The 21,901-nt window shown below is 34.8% G+C and overlaps 1 protein-coding gene across 1 annotated transcript; it reads right to left on the bottom strand.

The window, feature by feature from the left end:
- Nucleotides 1–11,103: 11,103 nt before the first annotated feature.
- Nucleotides 11,104–11,568, bottom strand: LOC107895050 (mitochondrial import receptor subunit TOM7-1). Its single transcript, XM_016820248.2, has one exon. It carries the CDS (start codon nt 11,513–11,515, stop codon nt 11,297–11,299), a length of 219 nt encoding a protein of 72 aa, XP_016675737.1. The 5' UTR covers nt 11,516–11,568; the 3' UTR covers nt 11,104–11,296.
- Between the last annotated feature and the right edge of the window lie 10,333 nt (nt 11,569–21,901).

Genomic DNA, 21,901 nt, shown 5'->3' with positions numbered 1-21,901 from the left:
CATACATGACATACTACTTGGGATTGGGATATTGTTATAGAGGAAGAAACCGTATTGGTGGCTGTGCCACATATTCTGATATTAGCAGCTTTACTGCGACTCTAGTTAGTGTCGCAATCGGTGCTAACACTGTAAGTTGTAGGATGGCGTAGGTGATTTATTCCCCACAGGTAGTGCAGGGTTGGACGGAGGCAAGTGTAGGGTTGGATGGGTTATCATGCATTATTCCTATAGGTTGGAAATTGAATTGGGCAAGGCCCAACTGATATTGGTTTTGATATGGGCCAGGCCCAACTGATATTGATTCTGAGATGGGCTAGGCCCAATTGATACTATGATGGGTCGAAACCCAAAAGCTAATGAATCGGGCTTTGGCCCATATATATTCTGAATTGGACTGTTTTGTTACTGAATAGGGCTCAGCCCAAATTGGTTCTAAATTCTATTTTTGACTGACTGTTTGGATGCTAGGGGATTACACACTGAGATTTTGTAAACTCACCCCATTTTTAACAATGCAGGTAATCCCCAGTATTAGGAGGATCGACACTGCGAGGGACTCGAAGATGGCTACACAGTTGCTTTTGTTATCTACTACGTTTATTTTCTCCTAAGTACTTTAATTTTGGTTTGGTTTGTAATAAGGCCTCTCTGGTTTTTATTTTAAACTTTTGGGATTTTATTTACTATGTTTGATATTTGTTAGAAGTAGATCGCAATTTTCCAAAACAATAACTATTTTTAAAACACTACGTTTTCACAACTAAACTTTTAAACATCATGATTTCGTAAATCGACTACTCTAAATTAAGCTTCCACAACAAACACCGTTTTAAATAGGAATAACTTTCCAGTGAACCTGCAAAATAAACCAACGTAAACAGAGGTTTTCACAAGTTTTAAAATGGCTAGAGGTTTTAAATGGTAAGAAGGGTTTTCAAAGGAAATATGGTTTTCGAATAACACTTCAATGTGACACGCCAGATTCGGCCATAACATCTAGGCCGGGTTTGGGTGTTACAGAGTGCCTATTTATGCCATGGTTATGTGCGAATTGATGTGTATAGGTTGGTACCAATGTCGATGAAGAATAGGGCTTGGAAAATGACCTCTTTTTGTCCACACGTGTAGAGACACGGGCGTGTCTCTCAGCCGTATGTGACACACAGCCAGGTGACACGGTCTTGTGTCCCCTGATACTTCTATAGAAATCAAGTTAGCAGCTTCACACAACCTAACACATGGGTGTGTGGCTTGGCTGTATGGTACAAGTCAGTATAATCTCCAGTTTTCACACAGCCTAGCACATGGCCTGGCACATGGGCATGTGGGTTGGCCATGTGACCCAAGTTAGTGAGTTACACGGGGTCAGACACGGCCATATGATCCCATTTCAAATGCCCACACGGCCTAAGACATGGGCGTGTCCCTTTGCTGTGTGAGAGACACGGCCTAGCCACACGGGCGTGTGTCCGCTGCACTTTAAAAATTTTTCATGTTTTTCTAAAAATTTCTTAGGTACTTGGTTTAGTCCTGAACTACTTTTAATGTCTATTTTGGGCCTCCAGGGCTCATATTAGGAACTATACGATTGGTTTTGAAAAGTTCTTTTTTTGGAATGAGAATTGAATATGAAATGTATGATTGTTTGATTTATAAGTCCAGTAATGCTCCGTAACCCTGTTCTGGCGTCGGATATGGGCTAGGGGTGTTACTAGGTGAGTCAAATTTGACTGCTTAAAAACCAAGTCTTTCCTAGCCAGAGCCAATCTTAGACATGCACCTTCTCATTACCACACTTCTCACAATTATCGAATAACCTAAAAATGTAAATAGAACAATACAACACATGTATTTTCTCATTACCACACTTATTATTTTAATCAATTAACTATAGATCATCTCATATAAATATATATCACAATTATAACATTACATAATATTATAAACAATTATGAAACAGATATATAAGGAGATAGGTAATTAAAATAAAATTTTCAGCTAAAGTTTCCATGGTTATATTTCTAGAAAATAAATGGAAAAATAAAATTACATAATTTTTCACCATAAGAAATTCTTTGGGTCTTCAACCGCCATCACATCTTTTCATCGTCATGGACTCCTTTTGGAAAACTTATATTTAAGCCCTATGTCCATTTCCGGCTCACAAGAATTCTATGAATTTTAAAAAAATATAGCCCTACGTGGAGATGATAGTCCATAGTCTTTTTCCTAATAACCACAACCTCGAAAATAAAAACAATTATATAACAAATATATAATATAGCATCCATTCCCAAATATAACTCAAAACAAGCACAAGATCTAAAGAATGTCACTTTCTATGTAATCAAATCATTCAAGAAGAAGAGAATTTTGTTTTGATTATCTGTTTATACTTATAAATAGCACACAACCTTACTCTGATAAAAATTATTGGAAAACAGGTTTGAAAAGTGCAGCCAAAAATAAATTTAGGGAAAAACCAATTTTTTAAATTTTTTTTCAAAAACAATATCTTGGTTGTGATATCTAAATTAATAAACACTTAATCAAAATTGTAACTTTTCGATTCATCTAGGATAAGCACTTAGATCGAGTAGCCTTCTCAACTATCCTCAAGCTCATATCTGCCGACTGTGGGCTCGCTTCGAATAAAAAATACAAAAATTACCAGTGGGGTAATTTTGTAATTTCTCTAAACTTTTGGGTCAAGTTGTAAATCAAAAAAATATCTTTAGAATTTTTTTGGAATAATCTCTTTAGAGAATTTTCTCTCTACAACTCTCTTTTGAATTCAAGTGTGTGTAAAATAATGACCCAATGCTCTCTTTATATGGGGAGAGTTTAGAGAGTTCAATTATGATTAAACTTAATCACTTTAATATTAAATTTAACCTAATATTATCTTGATAAATATTAGATTAAATTGAATACTAAAGCTTATTAAAATAATAAAATTTTTATCTACAAGATAAACATTAAATTTAATTTAACATTAAGATAATCACTTTAATATTAAATTAATAAAATACTATTAAGATAAGTATTAAATTAAATTTAATATTAAACTATTAAAATAATATTATTTTTGGAATAATTAATCTGAAATCAAATTTTCCATTAGAATTCCAGTAGGAGTGTAACTCTTCCACTACTCAACCACCGATGACCAACCGCCACCGGCCACCGGGACGCTAATATGGTAGCCATCGGTACTGCCGTGTCCAGTGATGCAAGTGCGACACCCTAACGGCACCCTAAGCGGGTTCAGCTGCTGCCAGTTTAGTTCAGTTTGGTCCAGCCACTGATTGGACCGTCGGCCCGATTTCACATACCGAGCCAGGTTTGACCAGTTTTTGGGTTTTGGTCTCGGTTTCGGCTCCTGGGTCCAATTTATGATCTCAGGTTCAATTTTCAAGTTCAATTACCCATTGAGGCAATTGCCTGACTTGAAAATTAACTTCCCAAAATATCATATTAATTCATTTAATTTTACTTGATCAAAATTAATTTTTTAAAAAAATCACTTAGATTTTCCAAGAAAATTATTTAATCAAATTCTCTGGTTGAACAATTCTCACGATGACCTAATTTAATTCTACATCAAATAAATCGACTCAACTAAATTATTCCCAAAGTCGTAGAATTTTCTTTTGATTCAAAGGCATTCCGATCGAACTTTTGTTGAACTAGCAGAGGGACCAATCAGACATATACAATTAGGCTCTAGTGATTGCAATTATTTCCAGAAGCATCGTTCCGATAATTCGCAATTACTTAATCATGGAGTCAGTCCATAAGAAGTGCCATAATTGAAAACTCCTTATTGTATACTCTTTGAAGAAAGCAATTCATCCAACTACTTTGTCCAATGACCTCGTCATGTGTGTGTTACCCTCATATGATATCCTTGATTCCTTTGAGTTAAATCCGTTCACTCAATACAGTCATATTTTATCTCGTTGTTACCACTGTGTCTTCTTAATGATTAATTTGATCACTGTCAACAAATGACTGTGATAAATTACTCTTTCAAAAATAAGTAACCCGTGGCCACGTTCCATATTTATCAATTCACACAATACCAATGAGAGGATATCATTAACTCTTTAATTGAGCTATGAATTCCACTGTTGCTAGTAAAGCCATGCCATATACAAGTCATGTACCCAACATACCAGTTATGGGCTCAATCATCTTTAGAGCATAAGCCTCCACTTATATCAAAGCACATGAGTTGCATACACATAGTTAATAACTAACTCAGGATTTAGGTAAATCACACCATGAACGTCACAAGTGAATTAATTCACAAACGAATTTAGAATTAATTCACCTTGACTCCAGTCCAATGTATCATTCTACCAATGAATACATCTATGTCTATACTCATGGAGTCAACTGCTCTAATAGCCAAAAGTAGTCATCTCCCTAATTTAAATTGTAGACAACATAATAATATTTCTCAGTATTTGAATCAAATGCTCACTTTGATTCTTTTATGGGATTACAGACTCATTTAGATTATCTACTGAAGTAAGTTGTTTTTCTCGCAATGTAAATGTTCTTTACAATGCCACTTATCTTCAGTTTGAACTTAGACAATCAATGAGCTAATATTTGTTTCTCACAATTTTTCTATGCATGCAAAATATAAAAGGCATAAATACAAAAAAACATAATAGTGAAATGCAAAATTAACTTTATTTATTCATTGTTCAATATAGAATAGTTACATGTTTACTACAATATGGACACATCTCCCAATAGGTACCTCTTACATCTAAATTCATTAACAATTTGTTTAATTTTCCTGATTTTGAAGAAGATGAACACACTACCATGATGACGAATATCAATTGGGATTTTCTTCAACAAGTACTTGACGTTGTTGCAAATCCGAGATCCCAATGGATAATAAGAAAATACAACAGTCTCTCTTGTCGAATGGATTACTTAAAACCAGTGGCTAAGCTATGTTTCTACTTTGTACGATATAGCTTCATGCCTATCTCACATATTTCAACCATCTTGATGGAATGAATGCTTTTACTGTATGCAATTAAGACTGAAAAGTTCATCAATGTGGGGAGAATTATTCTCAAGGTAATCCAAGATTAAGCTAGGAAAAAGGCAGAAAGTGTTTAGTTTCCATCATTGATTACTTCACTTTGTTTGCAAGCACAAGTTCGATCGAAAGCAAACCTGAAAGGTCGATATGTTCATAGCTGCATAACAAAACACAAACTTGAAAGGTTAGTGGAGAATGTTGAACAGCTGAATCAGATTGAACCAGATGAACCAGACCCTGAAGAGTCGTCGACCAATTGGTTGCTTACATTTGTAACTTCTTTTAATTACATGTAAAAGAAACAAAAAATTATTTAGTGTAAACTATTTTGTTAATCACTTTAAAAATTAGGTAGCTTCTATTTTGATCATTTTATTTTATTTTTGTTAATTTGATCACTGCTGTTAAAGAAGAAGGTGAAATTCTAGAGAAAGATGGAAAAAGAGATTAATTTGTCATATTATAAAGGTGTACATTTTCAATAACTCACTCTCAATTTTACTGTTAAGTTGATTTTTGGTAAAAAAATTGTAATTAATATTTAATATTAGGATAACATAATATTTAATATTAGGATAAAATAATATTTAACTTTTTAAATTTGGTAAAACATACTATAATTATTAATTCTAGTTAGTAGATGTGACAAGGTTTTATGTTATCCTTTGGATCATTATAAATCAAGCTTTGAATACATTTTTTTATTAATTTGAATGGATCTGGTTCAATCTGAATTATCAATATCATTTTAAAACTCATAAATATCCAAGCTACAAAGTTGACCAATATATGACCATTTTAATCACTTAACACATTTCTTTATAAATGTACGTAAATGTATATAAACGTGTAAGCATTTTTTTTGGTGAATAAGACTAACTAATACATCAAGTTAAAAAACCAAAACCACTCCTGACTTTATCTTGCTAGAGTAAATCTAAGACTGCATCAGGAATGCTATCAAGTAATTAAGACTTGAATTCTAAGCTAGCCCCAACTTGGCTAAGTGATCTGCAATTGAATTGTGTTCTCTAGGTGTGTACCTTAGCCACCATTGACCTTCAGCATTCAAGAGACGTCGTACCCTTCTAAGCACTGTAATACCTGAATCTTCCAACCAGTCATCAAACAGTGCTTTAATTACTTCAAGGTTATCCAATTGAATTGTAGCTTTTTTGAATCATTTGTTGAGAAGAATGAGCACCCCATCAAGTATACCCCATAGTTCAGCTTCAAAGGGTGTGTAGCGGCCCTAGAAATGGTTAAAGCCCAATATCCAATTTTCTTGTTAATCATGAACCACTCCACTAATCGTTGCGTCCCGGATGAAGTAGCCACAACTCCATCACTGTGTAAGTGAATAAGAGTCCTGTTCGAGGCTTGGTTCAGATTCAGCTTATGCCTACTGTTTTAGGAGTTTTTGTGGGTTGCTTCATATTGTCGAGCCCAGCTAAGGGAAACTTTAAGGACTTCATCTACCGTCCAAGTGATGTTTTGGAAGATGAACAAATTCTTATTATTCTAGATGCGCCAGAGAATTATGTCGAATAGGCTTGACCAAGAAGTGAGAAAATCCTGCAAAAGTAAATGAGAACCAAGATTAGAATATAGCCAATATTTAAAAGGTTTCAAAAAGAACCTATTTTGTTAATCTAGCAGTAGCACATGGATCCAAACATTCTTAGCTGTTGGGCAATCATGAAAAACATGAATAATATCCTCAGTGCCATGTCCACACAAAGAACAACAACTATTATTAGTAAGCCCCCTAAGAACACATTCTACATTTGTAAGGATCCTCTGCTTGGAAGCTAGCCGGAGGAAAAATCTAACACATTGTGGTCCTTGATATTTCTAGATGTGATTCCAACGTTCATCCTTAGGTTCCCATGATGCCTCATTTAAAGACTAGAAAGCACGGCAAACTGAGAAGGTACCTGAAGCCATTCTAGCCCAAACAATCCTATCAAGTCCTAAATCAGGGTATGGGGGAGGTATACTAACAATGTGTTTGATAATATCCTCAGGAAGCCACATACGGAGAAGATCAAAATTCCAACCACCATTAGGCAACACCATATCTCAAAGCAGGCATTGCAAGATGATGTTAAAATGGGTCGGGATTTTAGATAATAAAGGGCCAACTTTCGAAATCTAAAAGTCTTCCCAACAACGGATACTAATGCCATTACCAATTGACCAAGCAAGAATGTGTATGCATTTTAATCCATTTATATATTGTATATAAATGTATTTTAATCTATTATATAATTTTTATTCTTACAGAATGTCCATCAAACCAATATTTGTAGAGAGTACTATTACACCTTCTACTTCAACAAATTCTGGAAAATCGATACGTAAAGCTTAAAGCCAAAAAAAAGACTATTGGGAAAAGAAAAGTCATCCCTCCAAGGTTAGAAGTTTGGTCTCACTTTACTAAGATTATTAATAATAATAGTGCAAGTAAGACTAAAGGTAATTATTGTGAAAAGGAATTTTGTTATGATGGGAAAAAAATGGTACGAGGTTATTAAAATTCCATAACAATTCATATAAGAAAAATCCTAGTAATATTGTTGACACTAGCCAAGGACAGCTAGTTTTACCTAGTAAGAGAATTAAAATGGGGGAAAGGCATCTTTCAACTTGGAGATTTGATCAAGAAGCATGTAGGAAAGGGTTGGCACAAATGATTGTGATTGATGAATTACCTTTCAAGTTTGTTAAAAGTGAAGGCTTTAGGAAATTTATGTTCGTGACATGTCCTAGGTTTCATTCATTCACGAGTTACTATGACTAGGGATGTTTATCAATTTTATTTAGATGAAAGGACTAAGATAAAAGAACTTTTGGAAAGTTCTTGTTCTAGGGTTTGCTTAACTACTAACATATGGACTTCTTTGCAAAAAGTTAATTATTTGTGTATAACTGCTCATTATATTGATAAAAATTGGAAATTGAATAAAAAGATTTTAAAATTTTGTCCAATATCTAGTCATAAAGGCAAGTCCATTAGGATGGTGATTGAGAAATGCTTGTTGAATTAGGGATCAATAAGTTGTTTACTGTTATTGTTGATAGTGTAAGTTCAAATGACGTTGCTATTGGTTATTTGTTGATAGTGTAAGTTCAAATGATGTTGCTATTGGTTATTTGGTAAAGAACTTTAGCCCTCGAGGGGATTTAATTCAAAATGGTAAATATCTTCACATAAGATGCATGGAACACATTATGAATTTGATTATTGTTGAAGGCTTAAAGGAAACGAATAAATCTGTTGAACGTATTAGGAGGGTTGTTAGATATGTAAGGCAATCTCCAACTATATTATAAAAGTTTAAAAAGTGTGTTTTGGTGGAAAAGATAGAGTGTAAGAAGATGTTGTGTCTTGATGTTTGTCCTAGGTGGAACACGACCTACTTAATGTTAAACACTACTCACAATTTTGAGAAATTTGAGGAGCAAGATACAAACTTTAGGGCTGAACTTGAATGGGGGGAGAGTTGGCCTAGTGCGGATGATTGGGCTAGTGTTAGAAACTTGAGGGATTTCTTGGAACACTTTTATGAAGTCACTTTGCGTGTTTTCGGCACTTCATATGTCACATCCAATAATTTTTTTGATGAGCTTAGTGAAATTGATATCCTTTTACGAGATGCTCAATCAAATATTGATGTTGAATTTAGTTTTATGGCCATGAAGATGAAAGACAAGTACGATAAATATTGGGGTGATATTGATAAGATGAATTTGCTTGTGTTTGTTGCTTGTGTTTTAGATCCTAGACAGAAATTGAAATATCTTGAATTTGCACTTAGTGAAATATCTAATGTTTGAAAAGCTTATAAAATGATGAGAAAGTTTGAAGGAAGCTTTGTATGATTTGTTTGATGAGTATAAGCCTCCACTTCATAGTGCTTGTAGCCAATCAAGTATGGTAGCACATGTTTCTCTCGATAAACCACAACAAAAAATAAAAAGGCATATGCAGGCTTTGTATAAAAAGTGTGAATTAGAAAATGGTGGTGAGGAGAAAATGTCTAAATTGGATTCTAGTTGAGGTTAATGAGAATTTTTTTGAAAATGTTGATATTTTATTGTGGTGGAAAGTTTATAGCCCTAGATTTCTCACTCTTTCAAATATGGCCAGGGATGTGTTAGCTATACTAATTTCTATGGTTGCTTCAGATTCTACATTTAGCACCGGGGGCGTGTGCTTGATCAATTTAGGAGTTCTTTAACTCTTAAAAATGTATAAGCTCTTATGTGTACTCAAGATTGGATTTAGAAATCATTATCAAAAGAAGACGCCAAGAAGATTAAAGAACAAATCCAAGAGTTTAACAATATTGAAAATGATATATTTATTTTTAATTTAATAGTTTTAATTTTTTTACCACATCACTTCTACATTAACTTATTTAGTCATTTCAATCTTTAGATTTTTTTTTTTTTGGAATGCATCAGAGCCTACCCTAAATTCATGAGCTTTCATGAGTTGAAGGGTATGCTTTTTATTTTATTCTTGTTAACTTAAAATCGATTCCTTTGTTTATATCATTTGATTTTTTAAATGCATATATTTCTATTATATGCTCATTTTTTCACATATTTTGTAGGTATAATGCAAATGAAGATCTTTTGGAGAGAAGAAATGGATGCAAATAGAGAATATTAAAGACTATTACATTCTAATTATATATTAATTTCAAGACTTATGTAGTGTTTCAAGACTTAAAATTTCAATTAATTCGATTAACTTTCAAGACAAATTAACATTATAATTGTATTTTTTATATGTTTTATACTTAATTTAACCAAAAGACAAAAATATATAAATTCGATTAGTTAGGTTAACCAACCGAATTATTGAAATATTTTAGTTTGGTTAATATTTTTTAAAATATTTTAATTTGATTAATGATTAAAAGATTATACAATTTAATTAATTCAATTAATGTAAGTTGGATTTGATTATTTGAGCACCCATGCAAATTTGTAACTTATTTCTCCATATTGGTCCACTTAGCAGGCAAACAACTTAAAACAAAAGATTTCACTTCCATTAAATTTTACATTATTTTCTAGTTATTTGATATTTCATTTTTTTTTATATTTATAATAATTCATCATAATAATTATTAAATATTTAAATGATTATGATAATTAATTTTCAATTCATTGTAACTTTAAAAAATTATGTTAAAAAGATCAAGGATAACCATTTGTTCTCGTTAATTCTAGACATAATTTTTCTAAAAATTTTATTATTAGCAAGATTTTTTTGAGATACACAGTGTCTACCTCCTTGTTCCCTCAATCACATCAACACTTAGAAATAAAAATAGATAATTTTTTTAATAAAAAAGACTTATTTGATTTTTCATCTAAAATATAAAGACCAATTTACTAATTTTTTTTGAAAATAGAGTACAATGAAATTCAACCCCTAGTTCAAAAGTATTCATGGAACACTGAGAAATAAGATCAGCATATGCCAGTTTTATCACTTTCCAAAGTCAGATTTAAAACATGATCTTTCAAAATAATCCAAAACATTAAGAATATGCCCTAACCGCATTATATTAAAACAACTCAAATTGGGGAATAGAGTTAGGATGACAATATTTACCAACTCTTATCAGATCAAAACCCTGTTGCTAAGACACCTCCATTCTAATAAAACGAACCATCAAAAGGAAGACACATTAACTGAATATCTGAAACATAAGTCTGTGTCCTCAATGTAAAAGCCATCTCAAAAAGGGTACTCTCTCCCAAAGCCAACTGTTCTGCTATAAAACTTAATTTAAAGAATACTTGTAATATACGATGCCACGTGCAAAAACTATAGAAACAAATTGAGCATTTTGACCATTATATCATACATACATGGAAAGAAACCCGTCCCTAAGACTATGAAATATGAATGACACGAGAAAAGAGTCATTTCGTCTCAAGCTTTGATTAACTATCCAAGTTATAGGCACAGCAGCATAGATATACAGGTCATGAAGCTGGAAATAAGTAAAAGAAAATATTGAGAAACTCAAATAAGATTCGAATTACATAAAATGTATTCTCAAGCACATAGAATAGAACAGTCAACATCATATAAAGCATATGCCTAACATAATACCATGTAGTTTCGACAGATAGGCAACAAACAAATTACATAGTTAAACCAAGATCTGGGTGGTTAAGAAATAAGCAACTGAATCAGACAGGGCTTAGCAATTGATAAAGTTGGGGCTTGGGTTCAGAGTTCATGCCGATAATGATCACCAGAGGAATGAAGCCATAGTGCGTTACCACTTTGGCTTTCTTCATAGCCCATGTGCTCCACTCTTTCAAGCACTGCGTAGTTGATTTATCATCCGAGCCCTTAGACCCCTTCCCTCCTTTGCCTTTAGTCTTTAATGAAACTCTAGATGCCATTAAAAAAAGTTGTTTATTTTTTCTCAAACCTTCACAGATTTGTTAGGATAAACCTGTTACATTATAAGAAGAAAGAAGCAATTAGTTAAGTAATTTTAGAAAATATTAACCACATAAAGGCTGTGAAAAAGTAAATATTATCTAGAAATGTTGAATAACAATTATTTTATACTCCTCGTAGGTTGTCCTCCACCAGACTATTCAAAACTCAGCACTGATTATATCAGCATCTCAAAAAAAAAAACTCAACTGAAGATCGCATTGTGTAAGTTACTGTCACTCATGATAGAAAACAACAGTTAAATATATGAACCCATTGAATCTCAATTAAAGCTGAATTATTTGAAACAAAATATATAACTAAAGTTCACTCATGATTAATAATAAATTAGTTTCCCCATATAAACCCAGAAAAAGGTACATTAAACAATAAGTTTCAGATCAATCCTAAACATCCGAAACGCAAAACATTCATAAAACCCTAAAGGGAACATAAAGGGTAAATTTTAGATCAAGCTCATTGACAAAAAACGATAAAACTAAAAAACAAATGTAATTAAACGATTGAAATCTTGTCCAAGATAACTTCACCGGATTTCCATTTTCGTTGTTTGCAAATTTAATTCATAGCTAATTTCATCTCAAATTTAATAAATAAATAAATAAAAAAGAATCGAAAGAGGCAACAACACTTAGAAGCACTATGGAAGCCTTGCAAATGAGCGAGAAGTGATAGGAGGAGCTAATCCCGGATTATTAAAAATTGGAAAATCCTAATAAAAAGAAAAATATCAACGGCAAAAAGCGCGTTCAACGCTTACCTCTACAACGGATAATTGAACTGAAAAAATTGAAAACAGTGAAATTATACCTCTAATAACTCAGGAAGATTGTCTTAAGTCTGGAGGATTCGTGAGAAGAAACGGTCTTGAGAAGAAGGAAGGGTGGCGGAGGGGAACAAGGGTTTTAAAAAGGCAGGGACTAAAACTTCGTAGGGTTCGGTTGCACTATTACTTTATTAACCTCCTAAATTTAGAGCTTAAAGTAGCTTTTGATATGTTTTTCATTTTATCATTCCATGATTGATGTTATTCTAAGAAAGTTATTTGATTAAAATTATTGTAAAGTTTCATAAAAATAAATAAATAAATTGTAAATTTATATTATTATATTTGATTTATTAATTTTTTTTTTTGGAATGTGATGATAATTTATAAATGTATTCATATTAGATTAAAATAATATTGATGTATTTAATATGTTACAATATTTTTATTATAATAAATCTTTGAATTAAATATTTAATAATTTATTTAAATTTATAATTTTAATTGAAATCAAAATATTTCAAATTTATCTTGTTTTAGAATGAATACTATAATAAAATTAAATTTTTAATTAATATACCGAAAGGGAAAGAGATGAAAACAATAGAAAATAAATATAATATTTAAACAATATGCATTGTAGATGATTAAAGATGGATATCGAAAAAATGAGGAAAAATAAAAACTTTCGAAGAATCAATTGAAATAACAAGAGAGTTAGTAGTAGAAAAGAGATAATAGCTTTTTATTTACGTTTTGTTTGGGATTGACCCGGATAAACAATGAAATAGAAAATTGTGGAGAATATCTAATGCAAATTTTATGTAGAAAACTCCTCCAACGAGGATAAAAACCTTGGGCAAAGGAGGTTTCAACTTTTCACTAAATGAGTAAACAAACAAAAGTACAATATGGAGAAAATAAACCTAAATATACTAAGAATACAAACTCAAACCCCAAAAAAACCTATTTCTCGTAGAATTCTCTCAAAATGGGTACAAAATTCTCTCCATAATTACCATGAAAACTCTTACCAAAATTCATCTGTGACTAAATCTTTTACCCCCAAAAGAAAAGCCTTATAGTACTACATCTTTTAATTGCCTTTCGAAATAGGGATATAAGGCCCCTTTAAATAGGCTAAGTTTAAACGGCTAAAATGACTAAAATATCTCAGAAGTAATTAGAGTTCGATTGGAAGAAGTTTTGCTTGGCTGTCAAAACGCGGCTGTATTACTTGAGGAATATGTCGTGTCGTTGTGACGTCTCATGCATGCTCGTCACGATGTCACCCTCTCCACCAATTGGAGAACTCGTTACGTCATCACGATGTCTTGACATCCCTCGTCGTGACTTTGGCATCCGCATCGTGAAGTCGTGCCTATTTCACCTTTGTATTTGTTAAATGCCTGCAAGCTGCTCGATAAATGCGAGGCACACCCCATAAATCTCTACCTTGACTTGTATTTACTATACCTTCTTCTCCAAGCCCTTTTACAGGCCAAACTCGATCTTTTCAAAATGTCAACCAAGCCCAAACCGTTCTTGAATTGGAAATAGAAAGACTCTTAATCTTCAAAGTAAGGTTGTATAATGCAACTAGGGTCAGTGATACACGAATAAAAGTGTGCTTCATTTTAACACCTCTAACCCGTCTTTGTTTTTGGATTAAGATTACGAGATATTACAATAGCCAACAAGATGATAATACATTATCACAATCCAAAATACTTATTTAATCATCAAAAATTAATAATCATTCACTATTCATAGCATAGACACTAAAATGAGATTTAAATCAAGCATTCAGAACCCTAAAATCAATTTAGAAACGAATATGGACTAATTTGAAACAAAAAAAGAAAAATATGACAAAAACTGAAATCAAGGGTCACACGGCCATGTGGCTCAAAGACATTGTCGTGTGGCCAAATCATGTAAGAAAATTAGTTAATTTTGATAATAATTGAGCTTTATAATTTACATGCTAAAGGCAGTTTTTTTTTAATTCCCAAAACTCTTAAAACAAAAATTTGTCATTTTGTAAAAGGTGAGAGCTAAATTTATTAACTTTGTTAGAATTTGAACTAAAATGATAAATTTTGTAAATATTGAGGGCTAAATTTGATATTAGACAAATAAAAAAAGCTCACAATGGTTGTTGTAATGCCCTAAATAATTTATTTCTGTTTCTGTAAATACTTGACACAAATGTGTATTTGCTTCAATGGTTAAGAGTTTTGGTTGTGTGTGTGAGGTCTTAGGTTCAAGTCTCACCTTTAGCAATTTTTTTTATCCAAGCCTTACCCTTGTGGAGTGGGCTTACATAAAATTGTCTGTTAAGTGGTAACAGAGTTAGTGTGTTGGAGGTCTTGTATTCGAATCCCTGCATTAGCGTGGGTGTTAATTTTTACTCAGTTGAATGATAGAGTTTTGGTTGAGCTAAAAGTCTGAGGAAGTTATGAGTTAGCAGGAGAAAAACAAATTATATGTGGGATGTCTTTTTTTTCTTTTTGTTACAAATTTTCCCTCTCCTCCAAAAAAATCTGAAGTCAAATTTCTTCTATTTTCCCCTTTCTGACATTTCTTTTCTCCTTCTCTACAAATCTCTACTTTGTTTCTTTTTTAATTCAGTTCATGAATCAGTTGTTCAATCATGTTGTTGGAATTATCGGGTTCTCTTTTTGGTTTTGTAAGTAGAACTCTATTGCCGTTACGGTTGGTTTGAGATATTAGCGATGTTAATTGGCAACTATTAATTGGTGATTAATCGATGAAATTTGTGTTTAAGTGAAGGTTGTGAGGTAGAAAATTTCACTTTAACAGCTTAATCTGAGGTTGTGGTTGTTTTTAGTGAGCAGTGAGTCGATTTTTGTGTATTTGGTTAAATCGTGTTAGACTCCTAAATTGGTTGCTAAAGATATTCGGTACTCTGTTTTTAGGTATTAGTGGTCTCGGAGGTGGTTTCGCGGTGAAACGTACTAGGTGTGTACCCGAAACACAAAAAATTGAGCTTCGACGAAAGCCAAAAGTGCATTCTATACACTCCATACGGGCGTGTGCTCGACCGTGTGGTTGGACGTATACGAGACATAGCCGTATGTTTGATGAGAGCATGGCCTATGCAAGATACGACAGTGTGATGGTGTGAGTGTGGCCATGTGGGTCACACGAGCTAGGCCAAGTTGGACGTGTGGGTTTGGGCTAGGCCGTGTGGGGCAACACGGGCGTGTAGGCCCACATGAGCATGTGGGTCCATAATTCTGTAATTTTTCCTAGGGTTACACAAGTCGTTCCGATCGACTGTAGGCCTACCATAGGGTCAGTAAAAGCTAACCAAACCCTATAATTATGTAAGATCTGATATTCTGTTCTGAATTGGACACTGTTATGTATGTCTGATTATTCTGATAATATTTTTATATGACACCTATTTACGAGCATGTTATGCATGGGATTACTATATCTGTATATCTATATCTGTGACTTAGGCAGGTTTTATATATGTGGAGGAAATGTTATGTAGGGCGAACTTCACCTATACTCTGGCAGCATGGCTGCATATTATCTGATATGTGTCGTAATAACACAACGTGGTGTGTAGGGATGAGTGGGTGTTTTTAACCTCACATGGTGTGATGGGATGGTCGGACTTGGTGTGTAGAGGATGGGGGATAGGATTTTGCATATTTGATTCTGTTATCTATATCTGTATCTGTAAAGGACTTAAGTTCGAATATGAATCTGAACCTGAGTGTGTATGTGTTATCTGTATGAAAAGCATATCTAATTCTGTTAGGTTACATACTGAGTTTACAAAAACTCACATATGTTTGTCTGTTCTGTTCAGGTAATCCATAGACTTAGGTGGATCAGTGTGGCGGAGCCTCGTGGTGACCACGAGTTCGTACTGCTTAAGATTATGATATTTACTTATTTAATTATGGATTATTTTCTGAGATTTTTGAAATTTATAGACTCTCCGGACTATTTGAATTTATTTTGGGATTTGGATTTTGACTTGACTTTTTATTTGCGACGATTGGCTAAACATGGTTTTTACTATAACAACGATTTTTTGAAAATCTGAACGGGGTTATTAAGTATAGCGATTTTTAAGACTTCCGCCATAAATTATGTTTTGACAATGAATTGCTTAAATAACATTTTCAAAAATAGTTTTTAACGAATAAAGATTACAAAGCTTTAATTGAAAGAATTTCGTTTTCAAAACCCTTCTTTGTGATATTTCCAGATTAGGCCATAATGTCTAGGTCGGGTTTGGGGTATTATATTTAGTGGTATCAAAGCCAAGTTACAAAACTCGGGCTGTGAATTTTGACTTCCAAAATTTGTGTTTCAAAAAGAATTAGTTTTCAAATAATTTGGATAATTTGAGAAAGTATGTGGTACACCGAGTCTTTGGCATCGATCCTGTAAGTATTTCTGAACATTAGATAGAATATTCTGAAAACATTATAGTTAGTACTTTCTGAAATTGTACTGAGTTAGTTAGAGATTGAAACCTCTGAAAACATTCCTGAACTTCTGATAATTTGCGCATAAAATATCTACTAATAAATACTGGAACTAGTACATAAAATTTTATAATGTAAATAAAATTTGAATTTACAATGAACGCTCATGGAACTCGCAGTCGTGGTATTCGTGGGTGCAGTAGAGACCGCAGAGGGACTCGAGCTGAGTCTTCCTCTTTAGGCAGTATGCGAAACTTAGACACAAGTGAGACACAGGTTTCACCTGCTACTGAGACTGGGTCTCAAAGTCATTCTACTGGGGACGACGCATTGTCCCAAGCCATGTTGAAGGTCTTGGATAGGGTCGTTGGACCCCATTCTGGATCTGGGGGCATAGGTCAGTAACTGAATAGCTCTGGTTCAATGGAGCTAAGTTGTTTAGGGGTGTCACTGAAGTCGCCCCTACTGTGGCTGAGTATTGTTTGGAAGCTACTGAGAGGTTCATGAACGATATTTATTGTACTCTTGAGCAGAAACTTAATGATCTATTTTCTTCGTAATGAGACGTATCAGTGGTGGTTCCCGATTGAGGAGGGTACTTAACCGGATCATCTAAACTAGGATTTCTTTAAGACTGCCTTCTAGGGGAAATATGTGGGTGTGAGCTACGTTGATGCTCGTAAGTGTGAGTTTATGAATCTCATGCAAGGTGATAGACCTGTGGCTAAGAATGAGGTCGAGTTTCTAAGGTTGAGCCGCTTCACTTGAGGCATGGTGGCGTTTGAGTATGAGAAGTGCGTCTGTTTTGAGAACAGTTTGAGGGACAGTTTGAGGGTTCCGATTGCTCTACAGAGGGAACGCGAGTTTTTTGTTCTTGTAGATAAGACGAAGATCACCGAGAAAGTTAAGCGTGTGGAGCACCAAAATAGGGACCGAGAAAGAGGCAAGAATAAGAGGGATTCAGAGCCCTCTAGTTTTATTCAAAGGCTTAAGAAACGAGCTAGACCTGATCGGCCGGTTAGAATGGGGGTTCCTATTGCCCCTACTCAGTTTCAGCCATATGGAGATTGTGGTAGGTGCCATCCAGCTGAGTGTTGGAGGAGGTTAGGGGCTTTTCTGAGGTGTGGGTCGTTAGAGTATCAGATTTGAGAGTTTCCACAACATGCTGATCAAATGCAAACTTCAGGACCGGGTTCTGTACAACCTCAAAACGTAATTTAGCAGCCACCTAGGGGCCGTAGACCGGCTAGGAGTGGTAACAGTGTAGGCGAGGACAAAGAGCACCGGGCAGAGGTGCTAGTCAAACTAAGGTGAGGTAGCCTGTGCTGATTTATGCTGCTCGACGCCTAGAGGATAGAGATGCTCCTGATGTTATTACCGATATGTTCTTTATTTTTGATATACCTTATACTATTTTGATAGACATAGGTTCTACACACTCCTATGTAGCTAGTACTGTTTCTGAAAACCTGGGAGTTACTGTTAAGAGCACTTTTAGTGAGATTACTGTACTAAGTCCGTTGAGGCAGTCTGTTCGGGTTAATAAACTTTATAGGAACGTTCTGTTAGAAGTGCAATGGATCGTATTTTTGGAAAATTTGATGGAGCTTCCGTTTAGAGAGTTTGACTTAATTATGGGTATAGACTGGTTAGTTGAGCATCGAGTTAGTTTAGATTGCGCAACTAAGAGGGTCGTTCTGAGGATCGAGGATGATAAGGAGGTGATTGCGATCGATGAGCATCAAGATTATCTATCCAATATGATCTCCGCTCTTGTGGCTGAGAAATTGGTTTAGAAAGGGTGTGAGGCGTATTTGGCTTACGTCAATGTTTTTGTTTCTAGGGACTCTTCTATCGGGGGTATCAGAACAGTGAGAGATTTTCTGGATGTCTTTCCTAAAGAGTTATCGGGTTTACCTCCGAATCAAGAAGTTGAGTTCGACATTGAGCTTCTATCCAGTACAGCTCCAGTGTCCATCGCTTCCTACCGTATGTCACTGAAGAAGCTTATAGAGCTTAAGGCTTAACTTTATGAGCTTTTGGATCCTGGTTTCATTCACCCTAGTGTGTCTTTATGGGGGGGCACCGGTGCCATTTGTAAAGAAGAAATATGGGACCATGAGGATGTGTATTTATTACTGATAGTTGAATAAATTGACTGTGAAGAATAAGTATCCACTTCTGAGGATCGACAATTTATTTGATCAATTCCAAGAAGATTCAATGTTCTCAGAAATAAATCTCCGATCTGGGTATCATCAGCTTAGAGTTAAGGAGGTGGATATTCATAAGACGGTATTTAGGACTCGCTATGGGTACTACGAGTTCTTAGTTATGCCCTTTGGCTTGACAAATTATTCGACTGCATTCATGGATTTGATGAACTGAGTGTTTTAGCCGTATTTGGATTAGTTCACCGTGGTATTTATCGATGATATTTTGGTTTACTCTAACATCAAGGATGAGCATGATAAGCATCTTAGAGTAGTGATTCGGATACTCTAAGAGAAACAGCTCTACGCGAAGTTGAGCAAGTGTGATTTTTGGTTGCACGAGGTAACTTTTCTAGGTTATATGGTTTCTGCTGAAGGATTTAAGTTGATCCGAGAAAGATTGAGGTTGTGCTTAATTGGAAACAACCTAAGAATGTATCTGAGATCTGTAGTTTTTTTAGTCTTACGGGATATTATTGGCGGTTTATCGAAGGGTTTTCTTTAATTGCAGCTCCTTTGACTAAGCTTCTAAGTAAAAGTGTTCCTTTTGTTTGGTCAGATGTGCAACAATCGAGCTTCGAGAAGTTCAAGTCTGTTCTGACTCAGACTCCTGTTCTGATACAGCCTGAATCTGGTAAAAAGTCTATGGTGTACAGTGATGCATCGCACGTCGGTTTGGGATGTGTACTAATACAAGATGTTAAGGTTGTAACTTCTGTGTCCCATTAGTTTAAGACACATGAAGAAAATTATCTGACACATGATCTCGATTTGGTTGTTTTAGTTTTTGCATTAAAGATTTAGAGGCATTATTTGTATAGTGATAGGTGTATCAGCTACACTGACCACAAGAGCCTCAAATACCTCCTTACTCAGAAGGAGATGAATCTTAGGCAGCGTCCTTGGATTGAGCTGCTTAAAGATTATGACTGCACGATAATGTATCATAGGCCAATGTGGTGGCCGATGCTCTCATTCGTAGAGTGATGACTGATTTGAGAGTAATGTTCGCTTACTTTAGTCTGTTTGATGATGGAAGTCTGTTAGCCAAGTTATAAGTTAAGCTGACTTAGATTGATTAGATTCGGGATAAGTAGTTAGGGGATGAGGCTCTGAGTTTGCAGTTTCGTCAGATTGAGAGTGGTAGTATTTCTGATTTTCTGTTGAATAAAGATAGGGTTCTGTGTTTTTGAGGTCATATTTGTGTGCCAAATGATTCTGATCTAAGATAGTCGATTCTGAGGGAGGCCCATAGTATTCTTTATGCTATGCATCCCGGTGGTAATAAGATATATCGGGATCTCCATGGCTGTACTAGTGGCTGAGTTTGAAGTGTGAGGTGTCAGCAAGTTAAGGCTGAGCATTAGTTGCCTTCGTGTTTGTTACAACCTGTTAAGATTCCTTTATGTAAATAGGAACGAGTGACGATATACTTCGTTAGTGGGTTGCTCTTGACACCCACTAAGAAGGATTCTGTTTGGGTCATTGTGGATCGATTGATCGAGTCAGCTCATTTTCTTTCAGTTCAGATGGACTACTCTCTGCAAAAGTTAGCGAAGTTATATATCTCAAAGATTGTAAGGCTGCATGGGGTTCTTGTTTCGATAATTTCTTATAGAGATCCTCACTTCATTTCTTGGTTCTTGAAGAAACTGCACGAGGCTCTAGGTTTGAGATTGGACTTCAGTACTGCGTTCCATCCTTAGACCGATGGTTAATCTGAGAGGGTGATCTAGATACTGTAGGATATGCTTCGGAGTTGTGTGATAGATTTTCAAGGTAGTTGGGAGGATTTCTTGCTGCTAGCTAAGTTCGCCTATAATAACAGTTTCTATTCTAGCACCCAGATAGCACCTTATGAGGCTTTGTATGGTCGTAAGTGTCGTACTCTGCTATGTTGGACTGAGTTGGGTAAGCGTCGGGTTTTGGGTCCTAAGTTGGTTTCCAAGACTGAAGATAAGGTTAGACTGATTCAGGATCGTCTGAAGGCAGCTTCTGATAGACAAAAGTCTTATGCAGCTCTGAAGCGTAGAGATATTGAGTACTCTGTGGGAGACTTCGTTTTTCTTAAAGTTTCTCCATAGAAGAAAGTTCTGAGATTCGGTCGTAAGGATAAGTTGAGCCCTAGGTTTATTGGGCTGTATCGGATTCTGAAGCGTGTGTGACCGGTTGCTTATCAGTTGGAGTTATGTCCGAAGTTGGACAGTATCCATAATGTGTTTCACGTCTTGATGTTGAGGTGGTATCGGTCTGATCTATCTCACATTGTCTCTGTTGAGGAGATGAGGTTAGATCAGATTTGACTTTTGAGGAGGAGCAGATTCAGATTTTGGATCGAGTGTTAAGGTTCTGATGAGAAAGTTCATTCCGTTAGTAAAGGTTCTGTGGCAGAATCATGGCACCGAGGAACCACGTGGGAACCTGAGGACTCGATGTGTCAGTAGTATCCTCATCTATTCTGATCAGTTAAATTTAGAGGTTAAAATTTTTTTAAGCGGTAAAGTTGTAATACCCTGAATAATTTATTTATGTTTCTGTAAATATCTAGCATAAGTGTGTACCTTCTTCAATAGAAAAGAGTTTTGGTTTTGTGTGTGAGGTCTTAGGTTCAAGCTCACCTTTAGTAAATTTTGCTTCTTCTTTTTTTAATCCAAGCCTTACCCTTGTGGAGTGGGCTTACATAAAATTGTCTGTTAATTCATATCAGAATGAGCCTACTGGTTCGAGTGGTAAGAGAGTTAGTGTGTTGGGTCTTGTGTTTGAATCCCTACGTTAACATGGGTGTTAATTTCTGCTCAGTTAACTGATAGAGTTTCGGTTGAGCTAAAAGTCTGAGGGAGTTATGAGTTAGTGGGTTAGTGGGAGAAA

The sequence above is a fragment of the Gossypium hirsutum genome, chromosome A13 (genome assembly GCF_007990345.1).
Source record: "Gossypium hirsutum isolate 1008001.06 chromosome A13, Gossypium_hirsutum_v2.1, whole genome shotgun sequence".
Taxonomy (NCBI): Eukaryota; Viridiplantae; Streptophyta; class Magnoliopsida; order Malvales; family Malvaceae; genus Gossypium; species Gossypium hirsutum.
This window is presented reverse-complemented; position numbering and strand designations above follow the sequence as displayed.